The sequence below is a fragment of the Sus scrofa genome, chromosome 4, assembly GCF_000003025.6.
Source record: "Sus scrofa isolate TJ Tabasco breed Duroc chromosome 4, Sscrofa11.1, whole genome shotgun sequence".
Lineage (NCBI taxonomy): Eukaryota > Metazoa > Chordata > Mammalia > Artiodactyla > Suidae > Sus > Sus scrofa.
This window is the reverse complement of record NC_010446.5, coordinates 32,833,024-32,855,702: the sequence shown is the minus strand read 5'-3', so window position 1 is coordinate 32,855,702 and position 22,679 is coordinate 32,833,024. Positions and strand designations below refer to the sequence as shown.

Sequence of the window (22,679 nt, the reverse complement as noted above, 5' to 3'; positions counted from 1 at the left end):
AGCAACAGGGACTCTATGACCCACAAAATCTAAAATATTTACTCTGTGGCCCTTTTTAAAAGGAGTTTGCTGAACCCTGCTCTAAATGCATCCAGTGGTTAAAAGAAATTTTTTTTAATTAAAAAAAAATTGGAAGACCTAAAACCTTGATGAGGAAGAGAGAGACACAGAAAAATATAAAAGGTCAGCAAAGAAAAAAGGAAAAGCAAGAGGGATAAAGAAAACATAAAAGTTATAAAATGCAAAGGAGGACAAGAAAAGTGACCAAAAACTTGTGAGGCAGAGGGAGAAATATCGAGACATCCCAGCAAATCCCAGGTGTGGTCACTGTCCATTTAAGCTATGTTCCAGGTACCTCCATGTGCACTGCCTCACCTAATCTCTCCACAACCTACATTATCATGATGAGGAAATAGAGACTGAGAGAAGCTGACTGGCTTGCAGAGTCACACAGGAAGTATGTGGCAGGGCTGGAAATAAATACAGGCAGGCAGGCTGACCTCCCACACCCCCTCCTTCCACCACACCCCACCATTGGTGAACACCCCCTGCTCCAAGGATGAAAGCACGACATTCCTCACTCATTAAAAAGGTTACCAGAACACTTGGACTTTTAATAGAGAGTATCTGCTTTTTATCTGGGCAAGAACTCGTTGACAGCTAATCATCTATTTCTGTCCCGGTGCAGTGGAGCGTTTCATCGACCCTCCGAAAATAGAGCATTTTGGAGGCTCTGTCAGAGCTAAAAGCACAGCCCCCAAAGCCCCAATTAGCAATACGGTTGTCTAATTCAAACTTGACTGGACCCAAAAGGCAGCTGCTTCGAGGAAACACAGTCAGGTCACAGAGGCAGGCACTGGGGCTAATGCAGTCACTGCAACATCGCCTCTGTCTGCCTTTGAACAGGTACATGGCTTAGAATCTAAGGTGGTGATGCTGAAAAGCTGTGGAAATGCAGCCAGGGAAACTGACTGAGCTACACCACTGAGCCACCTCAGGGCAACTCATCCATAATGAAGCCAGAGCGGCACCCAAGGAGGGCCTGACAGACTCTCTGCCACTGCAGGGAGACACGCACAAACCCGCTGACTTGTACAAACTTGAGTAACATCTGCCAATACTCTCGGGGTGCTTACAGCCCTGGGCACTGCTGCAAAGAATTCACTTGTATTAGAACCCTGACTCTACAGCAGCCTTTGACATGGGGAATTATAATCATGTCCATCTGACAGATGAGGAAACTGAGGCAAGTCAAGGTCAAGCACCTCGCCTCAGGTCACACTGTAAGTAAAGAGGCCAGATTACAACCAGGAGGTCTGATCCAGAGAGCAAGTCTTAAGCTCTGTGCTATGCTGCTCCTTTCTTCCTTGCCCTTTTGAGAGGCTGTAACTTTGCAGTGTTTAAGAAATTAGACATGAGTCAGCCAGGCCTGCTCTGAATCTCAGCTCTGCTCTTTTCAGCTGTGTGATTTGAAGCAAATGAATAACCTCTCTGAACCTCTCAGTGTCTTTACCTTAAAAGAGATATGCACATTGATAAGGCATTCACAATCCTGAGGGTGGAAGTGAAGCAGCAACCAAGGTGCAGCCCAAATTATCTGCAGGCTCACCTTCTGGTGTGAGGAGCCCCGGGGGCTGTGCCTGCTTTCTCTGGATCCTCCTTCAGCCCTCTGACTTCTGGGTGGGGGTGTGCTTGGTCTATGACCAAAGGCAGACACCCACGCCACACGACCAACGGCAGAGACCACAAGGATAGGCACTGGTTGTCACTCCATCCTCCCTGTGGGCCCAGCTGTGCTCATAGTTCCAACTGCTCTGTGCTCTTCCCACTTGACCTTCATCTTCTCTTCCCAATGGCCTGCCTGCGGACCTCAAGCTCCAGAATCAGATGCAAAGACAGCAGCCCTGTAGATATTGCTTAACCAGCTCCTACAATTGTGGAAGGTCAAATCATATATACACACATGTATGTGTATGTGCATTTGTGTGTGTGTGTGTGTATATACCAACACATAAATCTATACACATGCACGTGTGCATATGTGTATTTACCTGGTGTGAATCATCTTTGTATCTGTATCTCCAGGTGGTTCTACTTCTCTACATGAACCACTGATAAATGCTGGACAGGTTACTTGTGGGATTGTTTCTTACAGAGATCTCTCTCTCCTTCCCCATGTTTTGCTTCGTCTTTGACATTTTCACTTGCTTTTCCTGCACTTACTAGCAGCACCTCAGTGGCTAGGAGAGCCATGGCCAAGTCATCTATGATGAACATAATGATGATAAATAATAGTATTGAGTTGCAGCTTCCACTTACTGCTTGCTTATACGTCAAACCCTATGCTAGCATCTTTTCACACTTTATTTTATTTAACCCTTCCTACGATCCAATGGAAGCAGGGTTTTTTAAATATGTATTTTATAAATGAAGAAGTTGAGGTCAGCGAAGCTGAGTAACTCACCCAAGATCATAAATAAGAGTCTATCCTAAGAGTCTAGGAGTTCCCATTTTGGCACAGCGGAAACAATCTGACTAGGAACCATGAGGTTGCAGGTTTGATCCCTGGCCTCACTCAGTGGGTTAAGGATCTGGCATTGCCGTGAGCTGTGGTGTAGGTCGCAGACATGGCTCAGATCCTTTGTTGCTGTGGCCCCTAGCCTGGGAACCTCCATATGCCACAGGTGTGGCGCTAAAAAGAAAAATAAATAAATAAATAAATATTACAAATCATTGCAATTCTCACTTGAAAAATAAAAAAAATGAAAAAAAAAAAAAGTCTATGTGACTCAAATACAAAGCACTTAACCACTAGGTATTGCCTTCCACTGTTAGTGACTTTCCAGAACACAACTCTAGAGCCAAAATGCACATTTATATGAACTTTATCCCATCTTTCCTCCAGAAACACTAAAGCACCTTAAAAGGAAAACATAATGTGAGGTAAGATAATTAGGGGTAAAAACAGAACAGAGAAACTTTAGAAAAGAAGATGGTACCAGGCACCTCTGATAGTTGAATTTAGGTCTATACAGGAGATTAAGCTCATTAGCATAATTTCTATGCAAAATCTTTCCCCCAAAACAGGCAACCAAAGAATGAATCAAATTTAAAGCATACTGTCATGTTTTCTTTTAGACCTTGTGTACAATTTATTCTCATAATTGCCAGAAAACAACAAGTGAGGCATGGACAGACTAGGAGGTTTGTCATATATTTAGGAATTAGAAATGCTCTTATATAAAAACAAAACAACAACGTGGATCTTTTATCATATTGCTGAAAGCCATGCTTAGGTCATTAAACTCTTCTTGTCTCTGGTTTATCGCTTAAATAAATGAGGCAGAATTACTAATTAGGCTTACAATTGTTACCATAAAGAAAGTTAGGTTCTAAGAGGTGGGTTTTCTAAGCCCAGAATAAGACCACTTTGCACAGCTCTGACCTACCAGCTATATACAACTCTATTGCTTCCAGTTTCAGGCAAAAAAAGAAAAAAGAAAATGAAATGAAAAGTCATGTTGGTGGAACATTGCAGAAAACCTCATATGTGTTTATCTCATATTCGATTCATTTCACAAATCTTTATTGACCACTGCTCCATATCACACACTGTTTTAGGCACTGGGGATGCAGCAGTGAATAAAACTGGCAAAAAATGCCAACCTGAATTAAGCTTATACCCTAGTCAAGGCTATTTCTGAATTTGAAAGACTATGTTATAAACATGTGAACAGGGTTGACTTTTCAGTAAAAATAATGTGCATATAGGGTCTTACAGTTTATGCAAAATGCTTTCATGTAACTTTTATTTCTCAAAAGAACCTTGGGGGTTTGCAAGAAATAAGACATTTATTTATTTATTGTCTTTTTTTTTTTTTTTTTTGCCTTTTCTAGGGCTGCTCCCACGGCATATGGAGGTTCCCAGGCTAGGGGGTCTAATCCGAGCTGTAGCCGCCGGCTTACACCGAGCTCACGGCAACGCCGGATCCTTAACACGCTGAGCAAGGCCAGGGATCAAACCCGCAACCTCATCGTTCTTAGTCAGATTCGTTAACCACTGAGCCATGATGGGAACTAAGACAGACTATTTAAATGAAGAGAGAAATAATAATGTTACCAAATGAAAAGTGAACAAAGGGCATGCACAGATTTTTTTTTTTTTTTTTTTTTTGTCTTTTTGCCATTTTCTTGGGCCGCTCTCGCGGCATATGGAGGTTCCCAGGCTAGGGGTTGAATCGGAGCTGTAGCCACCAGCCTACGCCAGAGCCACAGCAATGCTGGATCTGAGCCGTGTCTGCAACCTACACCACAGCTCACGGCAACGCCGGATCGTTAACCCACTGAGCAAGGGCAAGGATTGAACCCGCAACCTCATGGTTCCTAGTCGGGTTCGTTAACCACTGCACCACGACGGGAACTCCTTTTGTTTTTTTTTCTTTTTTGTCTTTTTGCACAGATATTTCTTAATAATGGGGGGGAACCCAATGAATAATAAACATGAAAAAATATTCAACTTCTTTAGGGCTCAAATATATGCAATTTGAAGCTGAAAGTAACAATTTTTAACCCACAAAAATAACAAAAATCAAAGATAAAAAAGATTGTGCCTAGAGCCAGTGAGGAACCATGAGGAGGTAACCACATATGTAGAGAACCCTTAACTGCCTCTACCCTTTGATATAGTAATTCTGTTCTTAGTAATTCATCCAACAGAAATACCCAGAAATCTGGATTTAAAATGGCCAAAAATTTTTAAAACTATAAAAGTAATCCAAATTATAACTAACATAAAATAATTATACAGAGAGCCTTCTCTGGAGACTACTGCCCACACTGTCAGACATCCAACACTGTTTAATGTCCCTTTACAATGTGACACTGAAGGGGTATTTTACCTAAACTGCAATTACAGTTGTCCCCATTGACACACCACTCACCAACTACATGTACAGAAGAAGATATGTATAAACAGGAACGAAACTATGATTGACAAAACAAACTGGAATTTTGGAACTATTGCTGATTCATCTAAGTTTTTTTTTCTACAGGTTCTCACATTATAAGTCATTCCCTTTGATACCTCCCTGCCAGCTAGTAAATCTCTGGTGTCTTAACGCTTTGCATGTGATAATAAGATTAATGTTGCTCACAGTTTTACCATATGCCATGCACCATGCTGAAGGTATAATGCCCTTCCAACAAGCCCTAGCGCTTGGTCCTCAGATTAGCATATCTGCAACAGTGTCCTAGAGCAAACTGAGACTTGAAGAGGGGAGTGACTTGTCCAAGGTCCTGCAGCTCATGTTAGAGATTTGAATCCAGTAACCCTGTTCTGCTCTAAATTTCATGCCCCTTAACCACTGGGACATATACTCTGGCATTTTACCTTCTATCAGTTATTTGAAGAGGGTTTTTTTTTTTTTTTTTAATGTATTCAATTTGGTCCTAAGTTACTCTGGGGGAAGTCATTTCTCACTCAACTTTGAATATAATGTCTTGCACCCAGTTGGCACTCAATAAATGCTTGGGTCATAAATGAAAAAAACTGCAGTTGTTTTGAAGTCACTTCTGACTCCCCCACCTCATTCAATTTCCAATCTTTCTTCAAGTTATCAGAAGAATTCTTTCTCTCAGGGGAAAGAATATCTTAATTCCTTCCCATCATTTTGTCTAATCCCCTCAACGCAGACTCTACCAATAGTCTCCTGACCATTCTCCCAGACTCCAACCTATCTGCACACTCATGACCCTAAAATACTATTTAATCAAGGTTGCCTAACCTATAAGTCCAGATGCAAGACTGAAACTCTGAGATCCCAGGGTGACCAGATGTGGGGAGAGCTCCTAGGCTAGTCACCTTTGACGAGCAGTCCTGGCACAGGCTAAGGCTGAGGATATGTCTGGATATGGGACTTTCAGTGCTATGGGAAAACTGGGAAGGTTCCAGGCAAACCAGGACAAGTTGGTTTTGCTATATTCTCCTCCCAGTCTCCCAATCCCCTTCTCTTTACTGTCATATACTCTACAAATAACCATTTTCTACTTCTGCCATGTAAAAATAGGGAAGTACAGATTTAGATCAACTCAAACCCTCACACAAAGACATTCAATAGCTCATGCTGCCTAAGAGAAAATCTCCTATACTTTAACTACTATTCAAAGCCCTTGGTTTGGCAGGACTAATCTTGTCTCCAGCTGCCTGCCATCTTGACCCTGCTGGCCAGCCTCTTGATTGCCCATTGAATTATGTTTTCCATTTCCCCTCATTTACCCTTGACCTCTCCATCTGGAGGGTCACCTGCAAAGATTTAGCTAGTCCAAAGCCCTTTCCCATGCCCAACCCGGTCTTCTGCGAATGTTTGATGACCTCAACTCAGGACAGTAATTTGGATGACTCATTGGTAGGAGTCAAACACGTGAGACCCTCCACACTTCTTGAACTGATGTGCTGTGCAGTTATAATTTTCTTCTTCTAAGAGCTATCTTATCCTTTCCCATATTAACATCTTGTCTGTCAAACCAGAATGCAGCCTCTTTGATGGTGGGTGTTACACCTTATATTTAGGTTCCGCTCAGCTCTTAGCAATGCCATTTATTATGCTTTTTTTAATATAAAATGTGTGCAATAAATACAGCTTTATGGATAACCGGTTAATACTATCTTTCTCCCCCACTGCCACCATGTGAGGAATTCAGCAATCCTTCCGCACAGATAAATGCTCCAATTTTTTTTGTGTGTGGCCAAACTGCCTTCTCATTTTTCTGCCTCTAGACTCAGCTTTCCTTAAATGCCTAGTAGGAGGATAGAAACGAGAGCAAAGTATAAACGTTTTCCTCCCTGCTAATAAAAAAGGGCAGCATCACAGTGGGGGTGGGGTGGGGAGGGAGGGACAGGAGGAAAATATTATAACAGAGATCTAAAAAATCCACTTTAAGAAATTTTGAAGAAGCAGAGAGCACTCCAAATACAGAAAAGGAGAGAAAGGTAGGGAGAAAAAGGCTTCATAGAAAAGAAAAAACAAAACAAAACAAAGCTGTTTAAGTTAGCGTATGGCCAGGGAAATGTGCAGAAAGGCTGGCACAAACGCCAAGCTCTGCCTAGCGGGCAGCCCATGTGACTCCTCCAGAAGGCTTGCAGTAGGCTCAGAGCAGATGGTGGGCCTTGTGTGCACGTCCAGGAGGCCATCGCCTAGTTAGCCCACAGCCCCAATTACAGGACTGAAGGCAGGGATAGTGAACTGATGGAAAATTTCCTTCAGGCAACATGATCTCAGCATAAAAAACAATATTGATCCACTTGCCTTCCAGCCAAAGAGAAATCAAGTTAGACAAAGGAAATTAGGCAATAGTTTTAATGTGACTCCAACTGCAGCTGCAAAATAAACCTAATGTACCCTGACTTTCCTTCCCAAGCTCTCTCTGTTTTGCACAGGCTGCTCTCCTGGAGGGCACCAAGTAGGTGTTCCCCAGGACCAGGAATTCTCAAGTGGAAAAAGCCAACTGTCTTCTGGTGTGTAAAGAATCCCCCAGCCATCAGGATGTGCTGGGAAGTGATGTCCAAGAGCACTGGCAGGTTTGCTAGGACCTATGCCACTCACCGGCCAAGTAAACACTTGTCACCAAGGACAGAGCATGCAATCTGCTGCCCTGCTGCCCAGGAGGAAAGCTCTGACCTTGGATTCAGGGGCGGCCTGCTTAGCACTCCAGCTTATCACTGCATGACCCCATATATGTGTGTATGTGGACATAAACTTTTTTTTGCGCATTTTTAGGGTGCACCCGTGGCATATTGAGGTTCCCAGGCAAGGGGTTGAATCAGAGCTACAGCTGCCAGCTTATATCACAGCCACAGCAACGCAAGATTCAAGCCACATCTGCAACCTACACCACAGCTCACAGCAATGTCGGATCCTTAACCCACTGTGTGAGGCTAGGGATTAAACCTGCAACCTCATGGTTCCTAGTCAGAATTGTTTCTGCTGCGCCACAACAGGAACTCCTGGACCTATAAACTTAAGCTCAGTTTATACATGACAAGAATGGGGGAATCAGGGCCAACATATATGTTGTGCAAAATAGATGTGGCTGTAACCAGAGGGCTTGATGAAGAGAAAATAGTCATAGGCTATGTGCACATGTCTTAGGTAGATACCAATATTCTATATTACAAGGATGAAGGATGCAATTAGAATAATAAAATAGGTACAGAGACAGGTCTAAAGCCCCCCCATGAGGGCTTGTGAAAACACAGGTTGCTGGGCTTCTCTGGCAGAGTTTCTGGGGCAACAGGTCCCAGAAGGTGCCTGAGAATTTGTATTTCTAATAAATTCCTGATGATTTTTTTTTTTTTTTTTTTTTTTTTTTTTTTTTTTTTTTTTAGGGCTGCACCTGCAGCACATGGAAGTTCACAGGCTAGGGGATGAATCGGAGCTGCAGTTGTCAGCCTATGCCACAGCCACTAGCCATGCCAACGCAAGATCCGAGCTGTGTCTGCAACCTACACCATAGCTCATGGCAGCACAGGATCCTTAACCCACTGAACAAGGCCAAGGAGTAAACCTGAATTCCTTATGGATACTACTTGGGTTCATTACCACTAAGCCACAAGGGGAACTTCCCCCAGATGATGTTAAAGCTGCTGGTCCAGGGACCATACTCTGAGAACCTTAAAAAATGGTAAATCAGCTTACTTTAAGAGTTTTTTGGGTTTGGTTTTGTTCAGGCTATTTAAAAACACTGCACCTCCCTAAATTACTCACTGCCTCCAAGTAGGCTTTCACGTGATTAGCTTCTGAAGGGAACAACATATGTATACAGGTGCTCTCTCCAAAGGTCACAGCTCTGTGCTGTGCTTTAAGAATATGAGGACCCTGGGATTCTTTTCAGGTACCAATACTAAATTTCCTTTGATCTGTTTTCACTTCATCTTCTGTTCCCTCTGTAGCCAAGGACCCATGTTTTCAAGATAACTGGCCAAAACTAGGAGTGAGTCTGGGACCAAACCACAGAATTGTTTAACCCACAAAAGGATCCAATCTGGCTTAAGCCACATTCATGGCCAAGTCTGGCAATGCTATTGGCCAGTGACTCTGGAATGCATCTTTGTCAAGCACTGCTTTGGGGAAGGAGAAGACAGAAGTGCCAAGAATTTTTTTTTTTTTAACTCAGAGGGAAAAATGTAAAACCCGGATCTTGAACCTGTTTCAGGAGCAGATAAACAAAGCCCAATCAAAATTTTAAAATCACACATTTGTTCACTGACACAAGACACTTAGTATCTGATGTATATACTCAATAAATAATTATTGAACTGCTATGTATTCCCGGCACTGTTTTTTGTACCTAGAGACATAGCTGTAAATAAGACAGGCAAATGCCAAAGACAGAAAAATTTATGTGTCAGGTAGGAAGAAAAATATAGCAGGGGCTTAGTTAGAAAAACCTATGCCTTTCACACAACTACCTCCTTTTGGTGCTTATTTTTTGTCCAAATCCTAATGCTTAAAATAAATGGTGCTTACTCCCACAAAGACAAATCCATCAATGATAGAATGGGTTACTGTGATCTGTTCCTAAGCTGCTTTTCTTTTATAATTTGAAAAAAAAAAATTGCAGCTATTAGTAGTGAAGTCCTTGGAAATCATTTCTAGTTCACTTGAAAGGTTCAGTTGCATAAGAACATGTTTAAATAAACAACCTGGAATAAATAGTGGTTAAAATGTTACCCATGTGTAATCAGCAAGCTAGCTTTTTTTCATGCACAGTCCAGAACTTTTTTTAAAAGTAAATGTCTTCTGAAGGTCACAAAATGGATCTTAGGTGGTTTGTTGAAACAGTTTCACTGCAAATAATTTTTCAAAGGAGTCAGCTCTGAGGGCACACAAGAGCTCTGATTTAATCAGGTTTTTGAAGCCAAAAGAATTCATCTAAGTGTCTTAATTTTAGTTATTCCTAGTGCAAATAGCAGGTGTGTAAGAAATATGAGATGGAGATTTTAAATGATAAATAATTTTAGTATCTTTTGGTCCTGTCTGAATTAAGTCATTACTGCTATGTCTTTTTAATCAAAACTATAGTTAAAAATAGCTCCCACTTATTTAACCATTTACTGCCACTGACCACCTACTACTACTACTGAGCACCTACAGCATGCCAGGCACTACTGAACATGAATTATGTACCAGTATTTCAGTTATTTTAATAGTTTTTCATTTCTTTTATTATACCAAACATTTTACCTGTGCTGTTTTAAACATAGCATGCTATGAGGGAAACATCATCATCATCTCTATTTTGTAAATAAAGTGACTGAAATTCAGAAAAATTAAGCAACATTCCCAAGGTCACATCCAGTTAGTATGTGGCAGATGGAGTAGGAATTGAACCCCAAAGCCTCTCTCTTGACACTCTAGTTCTGCTCCTGCCCCTAGCAGCTGAGAAAGTGGGCTAGATTGCATGTGGATTAGCAAAGTCATTTATTCCTCATGACATTTTGCTATCATTTGCCAGAAAACAGTCATAATTTCTCTATAAATCTACGGTAACTATGATGTGACAGGTGCCTGGACAGCTGTGCAAATGCAGAGCCTGGACAACCTCCACCTGCTGCCATGCTGCCTCCTTGAATGTTGCAAGACAATGTGGTGAAAAACCACAGAATAAACCATCCTCATTTTCATCCCACCCCCACCTGTTACAAAGCCTGGGTCTCCTTCCCTTTTCCCTTTGTGATGGTGTGGGTTTGGGGAGGGGGAGAGGAGTGAGTTATAAATACTCTCAGAAATGCATTAAAAGCAGAGTGTGAATGTTGTAAATGACCAACATTAGCAAGCAGATAAAAGGCTGCTGTGTTTATGTGCCTTTGTGTAAGTGTATGCTAGTATGTGTGCACACAAACGCTTCTTTGAGATGGAAGATCACAGTGTACAAATTAGTTAAATGATACACAATGTGCAAGGTCAAGGGAAAATGCCTAGTAGCTTCCATGAAATAGCCACTAATAACACAGCTATAACAATAATCCAAGTCATCACTATTTGCCAAAGGGCACCTTACTCCTTATTTCTTCTTTCCCCCTCTGTCTCACAATCCCCACTCAGGGATGAAATAGTCATTCTTCCCCTGCTTTCTTTCACACATGAGGCCCTCTCTAGAATCCAGAGGGGCACTTTCATAAGCTGCAAGTCATTACTCTTTTCTGAATATAGTTAAATTCATTTATCTCTATCTTCAATGAAAAAAGGAAGGAAATTAAGCAGGAAAGACGGCACAATGCCTTCAAGAATGGCATATTCAAGGTCAGAGTCTGCTATAACCGAGTTCAAAAAATAATAAACGAAAATAACTATGAGCAGAGTATGCCTCCTTTGCAAAATATGATCCAGCCTAGCAGTCTTCATTAAATCTCCCAGTGCATACAATGTGTTAGCTGTGTGTTTGTGTGCTTCAGATTCTGTGAGATACCCTGCAGCTCATAAATACTGAAAAGGGACAGTTGCCATAGTAACTAAGTGCTATTTAATGAATACAGAAGAACAGAAGCTCATAGGATAGTCTTAAATTGCTAGAACATGAGTTACTGCTGCTGCTATGGGCTTGCAAGTAACTTACATGCCATCTTCTCTAATCAGGTTTTTAACAAATTGGCCAATTTAACTGGTCTCTTGACCACAAGATACCACAAGATTCTGTTTTGACATCACATGAAAATCATACTCCTGATTTTGTCCCCCTGACTCTAAGTACCAAGACATCTTACAGAAATGGGCCAAACATTTAGATAGGCAATGTGTCCTTAAACTGGAAGCTAGGACCCAAGTAGTGACGTGTTAGGACACATACCTTTGTCATAAGCAAAACTGTTGGCCGTCAGCTGAACACAGCAGACTCTTTTCACTTCTGAAATAGGTGAATGTTCCATATGCACCAAATGTAGTTTGTTTTGATTGTGCAATGACACAGAAGAGCTACTGTAGTTGATGTCTGCAGGAACTTTTTACAGGTGTAAGTAATATTTCATCAGGAAGTCCAAACCTTCTCTATAGACTCCCACTCCCGATCCTCTCTCACCCATTACCACATGTCAGATTCTTCACCCTGGAATTACCTGTTTTTTTACAGGTTTAAAAGAGAAAAGGCAAAGCTGCCCTGCTTTTCTTTCCCCTGATTTGCCTCAGTAATTTTAATGCAGTCCACTTTTAAGGTTACAGATTGTGTTGCAAGTATATTTACTTCTCCATGCCATTAATAAGTAATGAGAATTTTTAAAAAAGAAAAAAATAAAGGAAAACATCTATGTACCATGAAGCCAAAAATCATTAGCAAGTGCATCCATCCTCCAGAGGCCAGCTTGTTCTTGCATAACCAGCAGCTAGAATGGCCTGGTTGGGGCCCCTGGCTCAGTGTGGGCTATGGGCGCCCTCTTCAGGCTCTAGGGTGAAATGCACATTGCTCTCACTTGACATACTAACTAGTCAAAACAGTTGCTGGGCAACTGTTTTTGCTAAAATCTTTCTGGAAATTTCAAAGGAAAATTCTATCCAACCGCTACTGGTGTGATCAGATAGAAAGCCTCCATGTAACCAGCCTTCAGATAATATTAAAATCATTTAGGTAAAATAAAAAGAAGTATCTTTTTTTTGCAAAAAAATCATATACATAAAAATATATATTTGTTCATTTGATTAAACAATGCTTCTCCACAGTTTAAAATTGCCTGTCTGTAATAAAAATTAAAACTGGAGAGAGGAGTTCCCATCGTGGTTCACTGGTTAACGAATCCAACTAGGAACCATGAGGTGGTAGGTTCGATCCCTGGCCTCACTCAGTGGGTTAAGCATCCAGTGTTGCTATGAGCTGCGGTGTCGGTCACAGACTCATCTCGGATCCCATGTTTGTGGGCTGTGGTGTAGGCCGGCGGCTACAGGCCCAATTAGACCCCTAGCCTGGGAACCTCCGTACGCCATGGGTGCAGCCTTAGAAAATACCAAAAAAAAAAAAAAAAAAAACAACTTGGAGAGAACCAGCCCATGACCTCCTCATCCTCCCACTCCCTTCCACGGCCTGAATCTGTTTTCTTAGATCTATTCTCTTCTCTATTCTCTTGCCTCAACTGCCTCCACTCAGACTCTCCCACTAATGCCTCAGTTTATCTCCTCTGAATGTTTAGCCTTGACTCGCAGGCTCAGAAGTCTCATTTCCTCTCCTCTCTCCTGTGGTCCTAGGTCCTATGCCAGTGACTGCACTAATGATCTTCCTTCTCTAAACGTCAATGGCATCTTGTTTCTGCCGTGCATGTGATATTCTTAACACATTCCTCTGACACTGAAGCTATTTGACTTTATATCTATCCCTTCTCCATAGACTGTCGGCTTCCCAGCAGACCTGGCTCTCGTACGACTTTAGCCCTCTTTTCTGGCTCTTAGCTGTACTACTTGCTGAGTGAATGCATGAATGAAAGAACCAGGAAAATAGCTCTCTGTTAACTTCATTTTCCTCTCTCCTTATAAAAGCTACTTAAAAAACTAATTGCTCCCCAGCCTCAAAAATGATGGGGGCAGGGGGGTGGCCTAGCAGTGAAGGATTCTGCATTGTCACTGCTGTGGCTCAGGTTCAATCCCAGACCCAGGAATTTCTATATACCATGGGTGCGGCAAAAAAAAAGACACTCGGAAAAGCAGCTTCCTCCTTTCCTTGGAAAATTCTTTCTCCTTTATTCACCTTCATTCACTTATTCTTCCCACAATTATTTATTGATAACTTGCAATAAGTTAAAAGTGTGAAGAAATGCTATGCTTCTTACTTTTCCTCTCACTATAATTGTTGCTGAATAAAATCTTTCCAGTTTTACTTTATGCCATTTTTTTTACCTTTCCCAGCTTTACTGAAATATAACTGACATGTAGCATTGTGTAAGTTTAAGGTACACATGATTTGATACACTTATACATGAAAAATGATTACTGCCAAAGCTCCTCCATCATGTTACATAATCTTTTTTTTTTTTCCTGTGGCAAGAACATTTAAGACCTACTCTCTTACCAACCTCCAAGTATATAATAGAGTGTATGCCATGTTCTAATCACATCAGTGTTCCATCCAGTGCGAGACCTATATCCTTCTCACTTACCCCTTCAACATTTATTGTGCTTCTACTCTGTATTGAACTGGGTCAGGCTCTGGGGATGTAGAATCAGTGTTAAAACGTAACACTAGAGCATCATTCTCTACTCCTTAAGTGTGGGCTGTGCCAAGTACCTCCCTTCTAAAAAGTACCATATGGAAAGAGGAAGAAATGAGTAGCTGTACAGTGGAGAAACCAGACACAGCTGATTTGGGTCAATAACAGCAGTGAGGAGTTCCCGTCGTGGCGCAGTGGTTAACGAATCCGACTAGGAACCATGAGGTTGCAGGTTCAGTCCCTGCCCTTGCTCAGTGGGTTAACGATCCGGCGTTGCCGTGAGCTGTGGTGTAGGTTGCAGACGCGGCTCGGATCCCGCGTTGCTGTGGCTCTGGTGTAGGCCAGTGGCTACAGCTCCGATTCAACCCCTAGCCTGGGAACCTCCATATGCCACGGGAGCAGCCCAAGAAATGGCAAAAAGACAAAAAACAAACAAACAAACAAACAAAAAAAACAGCAGTGAGAAGTCACCCTGACAGCAGGTACCCTTGAAAGGATGTGATGGAAATGGTACTTTGCCTCTATGGTCTTCCTCCCCAAACCCATAACCTCAGGCTAATGATGAGAGAAACATGAAAAAATAAAAAGAGAGAAACACTCAAAACTGTCATGGTCATCAAAAATAAAGCCAGAGAAATTCTCAAAGACCAGAGGAACCTAAGGAAACATGATGACCAAATGTCATGGAGTGTCCTGGATGGGATTCTGGAATGGAAAGAGAATATGAAGCAAAACCCAGAAAGTCTCAAAAAGTAGATACTTTAATTAACAACAACATATCAATAGTGGTTCAATCATTGTAACAAATGTACCAGAGTAATGAAATATAATCATAATAGAAAATGAGTGTGGGGCATCTGAGAGCTCTCTGCTATCTTTGCAACTTTTCTGTAAATCTAAAACTATTTTGAAATAAAATGTTTATTTTATATTATTTTATTCATTTTTTGGGGGAGGGGGGCATATGTAAGTTCTTATGGCTTATGCAAGTTCCTGGGCTAGGTGTCAAATCAGAGCTGCAGCTGCCAGCCTACACCACAGCCACAGCAAGGCCACATCCAAGCCGCGTCTATAACCTACACCACAGCTTGTGGCAACCCTGGATCCTTAACCCACTGAACAAACCCAGGGATCAAACCCACATCCTCATGGATACTAGTCAGGTTCTTAACCCCCTGTGCCACAATGGGTTTTCCCTAAAATGTTTATTTTAAAAAATGAAATTAGACTTTGAGACTGTTCATGAGCAGAAGTGAATAAAGGCTATGGTGCAGTGTAGGTGTGCGTGTTCCAGAGAACTCCTTCTGCAGGGCGAGGAAAGCAGGCTGTCTCAGAGGTAGGACAGTGGCACCTATGGTCATGTATAGACAGTTAGGAAAAGCTAAAAATACTATCGAGCACCAGACAAGGTCCTCCTTGGGGTCATCAGCATTCATTTGGGGTCAGGAGCAGCCCACACCAATGAGCACCTTTCTTCTAACAAGCAGGCCGAGAATAGAGAAGGCTGGGGTTCTGATCGACCTAAATAAGGAATCAACATCCCGGTTTCCATCAAATTCTCTTTGGATGTATACCATGATAAACACATTTTCTCCTTGTTCAAAAGTATGTTCCTTTTCAAAGGGGAAGGAGAAACGAAATCATTCTGCTGAGGGATGGCTGTCCGGTCTAGTTCCTAGCAGGGTGGAGAACCATGGGCAGGCCGTTCCCTGCGGATCTTCGTTTTAACCCTACACCTGGGTGTCTCCAGCCTTAAGAGTTTCCTTGGTTGTGGTAATGTCTGAGGACAACACCAACCCAGGTGGAAAGCACTGTCTCCCTTAGACAACTGGACAAAGAAAAATGACCTAAGCTCAAGGTTGTGCATAATTCACATTCCTTATTTACCACATATATTGTGCTTGGAGGATATTTATAGACTGTGATTATGTCTCTTTGAGTCACGTTTTTAGATGATATAAATTTAGACTGCTCTCTCAAAAGTGTTAGCTACTGATTTCTATAACATTCTTTGTCCTTCTTTCTTATTCAGTTGTTTCAGAATAGCCCATAATGATCCAGATGTTTAGTTTTTTTAAGACCTATATATTACCTGCTAATTTCCCTCATTTTTAGCCTAAGAATAACTAATTTAAGGTCAAACTAAAAAGTTTCTGTGCTTTTAAGTTTCTTTCTATTATTTTCTCTCATTAGTTCTCTAGTATTTCTTATATAATACCCATCCTTCACTTTATTATGTAATGGTAATAGGAAATTAAATATTTATATATATTTTTGGGGGGGTGAGGTAAGGATACATATTAGCATTTGATTTTAGTGCTGGGTCTTCTCTACCAATGTCTGCTTATTATGTATAACTAAGCTCTAGGCATAATGAAAACCAGCACAGTCTGAGAGCTTGATGGTAGTAGGTCCTGGTCCCAGTTCATCAACACCAAGCTGAAGGAGGAAGAATCAACACTGCCAAAATGACTATACTATCCAAGACAATCTAAAGATTCAGTGCAATTCCTATCAAAGTACCAACAGCATTTTTTTTCACAGAAGTAGAACAAAAAAAATTTTAATTTGTATGGGAAGACAAAAGACCCTAAATAGCCAAAGCAATTTTGAGAAAGAAAACTGAAGCTGGAAGAACTGGTCTCCTTGACTTCAGATTTTATTACAAAGCTACAATAATCAGAACAGTATGGTTCTGGCACAAAAACAGAAATATAAATCAGTGGAACAGCATAGAAAGCCCAGAAAGAAACCCACGCAACTATGGTCAATTAGTCTATGACAGAGGAGGCAAGAATATACAATGGAGAAAAGACAGTCCCTTCAATAAATGGTGCTGGGAAAACTGGAAACTATGTGTAAAAGAATGAAATTATAACACTTTCTGACACCACACATAAATATAAACTCAAATTAGATTAAAGAGCTAAACATAAGACCAGAGACTATAAAACTCTTAAAGGAAAACATAGGCAGAAAATTCTTTGACATATATTGCAGCAACATCTTTTTGGGTTCACCTCCTAGGGTAATGAAAATAAAAACAAAAATGAAGAGACGGGACCTAATTAACTTAGAAGCTTTTGCACAGCAAAGGAAACCATAAACAAAATGAAAAGACTACCCACAGAATGGGATAAAATATTTGCAAATGAAGCAACTGACAAGGGATTAATTTCCAAAACATATCAACAACTCACACAGCTGAATATCAAAAAAACAAACAATCCAGTCCAAAAAATGGGCAGAAGATCTAAATAGACATTTTTCCAAAGAAGATATACAGAAGGCCAAAAATCAAATGAAAAGATGCTTGTCATTGCTAATTATTAGAGAAATGTAAATCAAAACTACAATAAGGCATCATCTCACACCAGTCAGAATGGCCATCATCAAAAAACAATAAATGCTGGAGAGAGTGTGGAGAAAAAGGAACACTCCCATACTGTTGGTGGGAATGTAAGCTGGTGCAATCACTATGGAACATAGTATGGAGGATCCTTAAAAAACTAAATATAGAATCACCACATGACCCAACCATCTACCTGGAGAAAACCATAATTTGAAAAGATAATGCACCCCTATGTTCAGTGCAGCACTATTTACAACGCCAAGACACTGAAATAACCTAAATGTCCACTGACAGAGGACTGGATGAAGAGGATGTGGTACATATAAACAATGGAATATTACTCAGCCAAAAAAGAATGCCATTTGCAGCAACATGGATGGACCTAGAAATTATTATACTAAGTGAAGTCAGACAAAGCAAGACAAATATATGAGATCACTAATATGTGTTGGCTAATAGAAATGATACAATAGAATTTATAAAACAGACTCAAATATTTTGAAACCAAACTTATGTTCACTAAAGAGGAAACATGGGGGGGATATAAATTAGGGAGTTGAGACTAATACATATATACATTGCTATATATAAAATAGATAAGTAACAAGGATGTACTGTATAGCATAGGGAAATTTACTCAATAATATGTAATAACCTATATGGGAAAAGAATCTGAAAAGGAATGGATATATGTATATGTATGACTGATTTACTTTGCCGTATGCCTGAAATGAACACAACCTTGTAAATCAACTATATTCCAATTAAAAATTTTTTAAAATACCATCTCAAATTCCCATCATGGCTCAGTGGTTAACGAATCCGACTAGGAACCATGAGATTGCAGGTTCGATCCCTGGCCTCGCTCAGTGGGTAGAGGATCCAGCATTGCCATAAGCTGTGGTGCAGGTCGCATATTCGGCTTGGATCTGGCATTGCTGTGGCTCTAGCGTAGGCCGGCAGCTACAGCTCCGATTAGATCCCTAGCCTGGGAACCTCCATATGCCATGGGTGCAGCCCTAGAAAATACAAAAAGACCAAAAAAAAAAAAAAAAAAAAAAAAAAAACCAAGCCAGAGGACCCAGGCATGTCATTTAAGATCTCTGAGTGTCTATTCTGTCATCTGTATGAGATATTAATAATTACTGTGGCTACTTTGTACGGTTTTTGTTAGAACCACATGAGGAATATGAAAATGCTTTGTAACCCAGGAAAGTGTTACAAAAAGACAAGGTATGTACTACTATGGCTATTTTATATTTATCTAGTTTGGCTGGTGTCATGTCTTACAGCCCTTTTTCATTTTTAGGTGTCTTCAGTTATTTTGCCTGTGGTGACCAGGAAGGCAGATGAACTATATATAGTGTTCTATTTCTCTGACCCTCAGACTCTCTTAAAAAACTGGAGATCTTGTTTTTCTTTTCTTGTTTTAATATCCTTTTGAAACATGGAGAAATATAATCTTTACTTGGCAGGATGTACTGAAGTGATCTGGCATCCTTTGGATTTCTTGGACTTAATTCTACATCTTTCTTCTCCAACCCTTTCTCTAAGCCATGATCAGAATATTTTGCACTATCATTATACATCTTTTTCAATGTGAAAACTCCACAATGTGAGAAACAGGATAGAAAGGGTTGTGGAAGAGGAGGCGCCACTGAATAATGAACCTGGATGAATACAGGCACCCCTCGGAGATAGTGCAGGTTTGGTTCCAAACCTCCTCAATATAGTGAATATCACAATATACAGGGCACATGAATTTATTGATTTCCCAGGACATATAAAAGTTATGTTTATATCGTATTGTAGTCTATTAGATGTGCAATATCATCATGTCTAAAGAAACAATATATGTATCTAATTAAAAATTATTTTATGGCTAAAAAATGCTGACCATCTTCTGAGCTTTCAGCAAAGTCCTAATCTTTTTGCTGGTGGAGGGTCTTGCCTTGATGTCTTGCCTGGGTTTCTGACTAATATCAGAATGATCACTGCTGAAGGATGGGGTGGCTGTGAAATTTTCTTAAAATAAGACAACAATAAAGTTTGCTGCATTGATTCACTCTTTCTTTCGTGAACAATTTCTTGGTAGATGCAATACTGTTTTATAGCATTTTATCCACAGCAGAACTTCTTTCAAAATTTGAGCTAATCCTTTTAAAGCCTGCCTCTGCTTTATCAATTAAGTTTACATAATAGTCTACATCCTTTTTTGTCATTTCAACACCTTCACAGCATCTTTATCAGGAATAGATTTCAAGAAACCACTTTCTTTGCTCACCCATGAGAAGCAACTTCTCATCCATGAAAGTTTTATCATGAGATTATAGCAATTCAGTCACATGTTCAGGCTTCAATTCTAATTCTAGTTCTCTTGCTATTTCCATCACATCTGTAGTTACTTCCGCCACTAAAGTCTTGAACCCCTCAAAGTCATCCATGAGGGTTGGACTCAACTTTTTCCAGATTCCTGTGAATGTTGATATTTTGATCTCTTTCCATGAATCATGAATGTTTTTAATGGCATCTAGAATGGTGAATCCTTTTCTGAGGGTTTTCACCTGACTTTGCCCAGATCCATCAGAAGAATCATTATCTATGGCCACCACCGTCTTATGAAATGTATAAGTAATTAAGACTTGAAAGCTGAAATTATTCCTCATCCATAGGCAGCAGAATGGATGTTGTGGTAGCTGGCATGAAAACAACATGAATTTCACTGTACATCTCCATCAGAGCTCTTGGGTGACCAGGTGCATAGTAAATGAGCAATTTTGAGTCACATTTCAAAAGGAATCTTTTTTTGAGAAGTAGATCTCATTAGTGGGCTTAAAATATTCAGCGAACAGATGTACTGTCATCGAGGCTTCGTTGTTCCATTTATAGAGCAGAGGCAGAATAGATGTAGCATAATTCTTAAGGCCCCTAGGATCTTCAGAATGGTAAATGAGCATTGGCTTCAACTTAAAGTCACCAGCTGCACCGGCGCCTAATAAGAGTCAGCCTTTCCTTTAAAGCTTTGAAGCCAAGCATTGACTTTTCCTCTCTAGCTATGAAAGTCCTACATGGCATCTTCTTCCAAAATACGCTGTTTCATCTACATTGAAAATCTGTTTAGTGTATCCATCTTCAGTAATTATCTGAACTCGATCTTCTGGCTAACATGCTGCAACTTCTACATCAGCACTTGCTGCTTCACCTTGTACCTTTTTATTATAGAGATGGCTTCTGTCCTGAAACCTCATGAACCAATCTCTACTAACTTCGAGCTCTTTTTCAGCAGCTTCCTCACCTCTCTCAGCCTTCATAGAATTGAGGAGAATCAGGGCCTTGCTCTGGATTAGGCTTTGGCTTAATGGAATGTTGCAGCTGGTATGACCTTCTATCCAAACCACTCAAACTTTCCTCATACCAGCAATGAGGCCGTTTCACTTTCTCATCACTTGTGTGTTCACTGGAGTAGCACTTTCAATTTCCTTCAAGAGCTTTTCTTTTGCATTCACAACTTGGCTAACTGTCTGGTGCAAGATGCCTAGCTTTTGGCCTATCTTAGCTTTCGACTTGTCTTCCTTACTTAATCATTTTTAGCTTTTGATTTAAAGTGAGAGACATGAAGCTGTTCCTTTCACATGAACACTTAGAGGCCACTGCAGGGTTATTAATTGGCCCAATTTCAATATTGTTGTGTCTCAGGGAATAGGGAGGCCCAAGGAGAGGGAGAGAGATGGGGGAACAGCTGTTTGGTGGAGTAGTGAGAACACACGCAACATTTAATGATTAAGTTCACTGTCTCACTTGGGCCCAGCTCATCCTAAAACAATTACAACAGTAACATCAAAGATCACCATAACCAATGTAATAATAATGAAAAAGTTTGAAATATTGCAAGAATTACCAAAATATGACGCAGAGACATGAAGTGAGCAAATGCAGTTGGAAAAATGGCATGGATAGACTTGCTTCATGCAGATTTGCCACAAACCCTCAAAGAGTTAAAAATACAATTATCTGTGAAGTTCAATAAAACAAGGTATGCCTGCATAGACCTTTGTTTAATACAATAAAACATTTAATAGACTTTGAATAAATGCCTATTTAAAGAAGGTAGAAGGTCTTATCATATCTCTGTTTACACACAAATATGTGCAAGCACACACATGGACACACACACCCGAAATGTTAAAGTGTGGGGGATTTTCTCCATTATAATTGCAGAGTTTATGAAAAACACAAATCACGATGCAGGTGTTGTCTGTGCCAACATCCTATACAGAAAAATTAACAAAGCTTCAGTCTCTATTGAATGCTTTTCTGAGTTGGCGGAATCAGCTAAATCTGCAATATTAACATAGAATTATGGAAATTGGAAACAAAAAGCTGGAGTCTACTGGGAATGACAGGCTCAAGATGAACTCAGCTGGAAAATTTGGCTAACTAAAAGCGACATCCTTTGTGCTGGAATTTTTCTATCTGAAAGATTTAAAAAGGCTGTAATTATTTCAAGTCTTCAATGCAGCCCTCTTCATACTAAGCCTTTCCTTTTCTCCATGGCCCCAAACCTTTCCTCTATGTGAACTCAGGTGTTTGCCAAGCACTGGAGTGGGAAATTCATATTGCTCTTCCACACATATGCATTTCCAGGGAATGGTAAGCAACACAACTTTTGCCTCCTCTATGCCAAGGAAAACAAAAGAATGTTTGTACATCCAACCTTTATCTTATGCAGAGGCTCAAAATACCTGAGCCTGGCTAAATAAATCACCTAATAAGAAATGGCTGATCAAGGCCAGTGAATAGTTTCTTTGCAAGTTAGTGCTTTTTCCCCATGAGGAAGCCAAGGAATATAAAAACTTACCTTGTAGCTTTTGGGTCCCAAATCACAATGTCAGCATCTGAGCCCACAGCTATTCTTCCTTTTCTTGGATAGAGATTAAAGATTTTAGCTGCATTTGTGCTAGTAACTGCCACAAATCGGTTTTCATCCATTTTGCCACTGTGCTGTAAAACAATTCAAGGAAGAAAAATATATTTGTTCCAATGATAAAACACTAAAAATCTATCAATAAAATTACATGATTGTATCTCTTAGAACTAAATAGAACTGCACTTAATTTCTTCTATCATGGAGCCAAACACATCTGT

General features: G+C 40.4%; 1 protein-coding gene across 3 annotated transcripts in view; it reads right to left on the bottom strand.

Moving 5' to 3' along the window:
• DPYS (dihydropyrimidinase) overlaps positions 1 to 22,679 on the bottom strand; it is an 88,338-nt gene that overhangs the window by 23,787 nt on the left and 41,872 nt on the right. For all 3 annotated transcript variants that reach the window (XM_021089028.1, XM_013996559.2, XM_001925251.5), the window contains one exon: positions 22,393 to 22,535. In XM_021089028.1, coding sequence (XP_020944687.1) covers positions 22,393 to 22,535 — 143 coding nt within the window. The remainder of the gene's footprint in view (positions 1 to 22,392; positions 22,536 to 22,679) is intronic.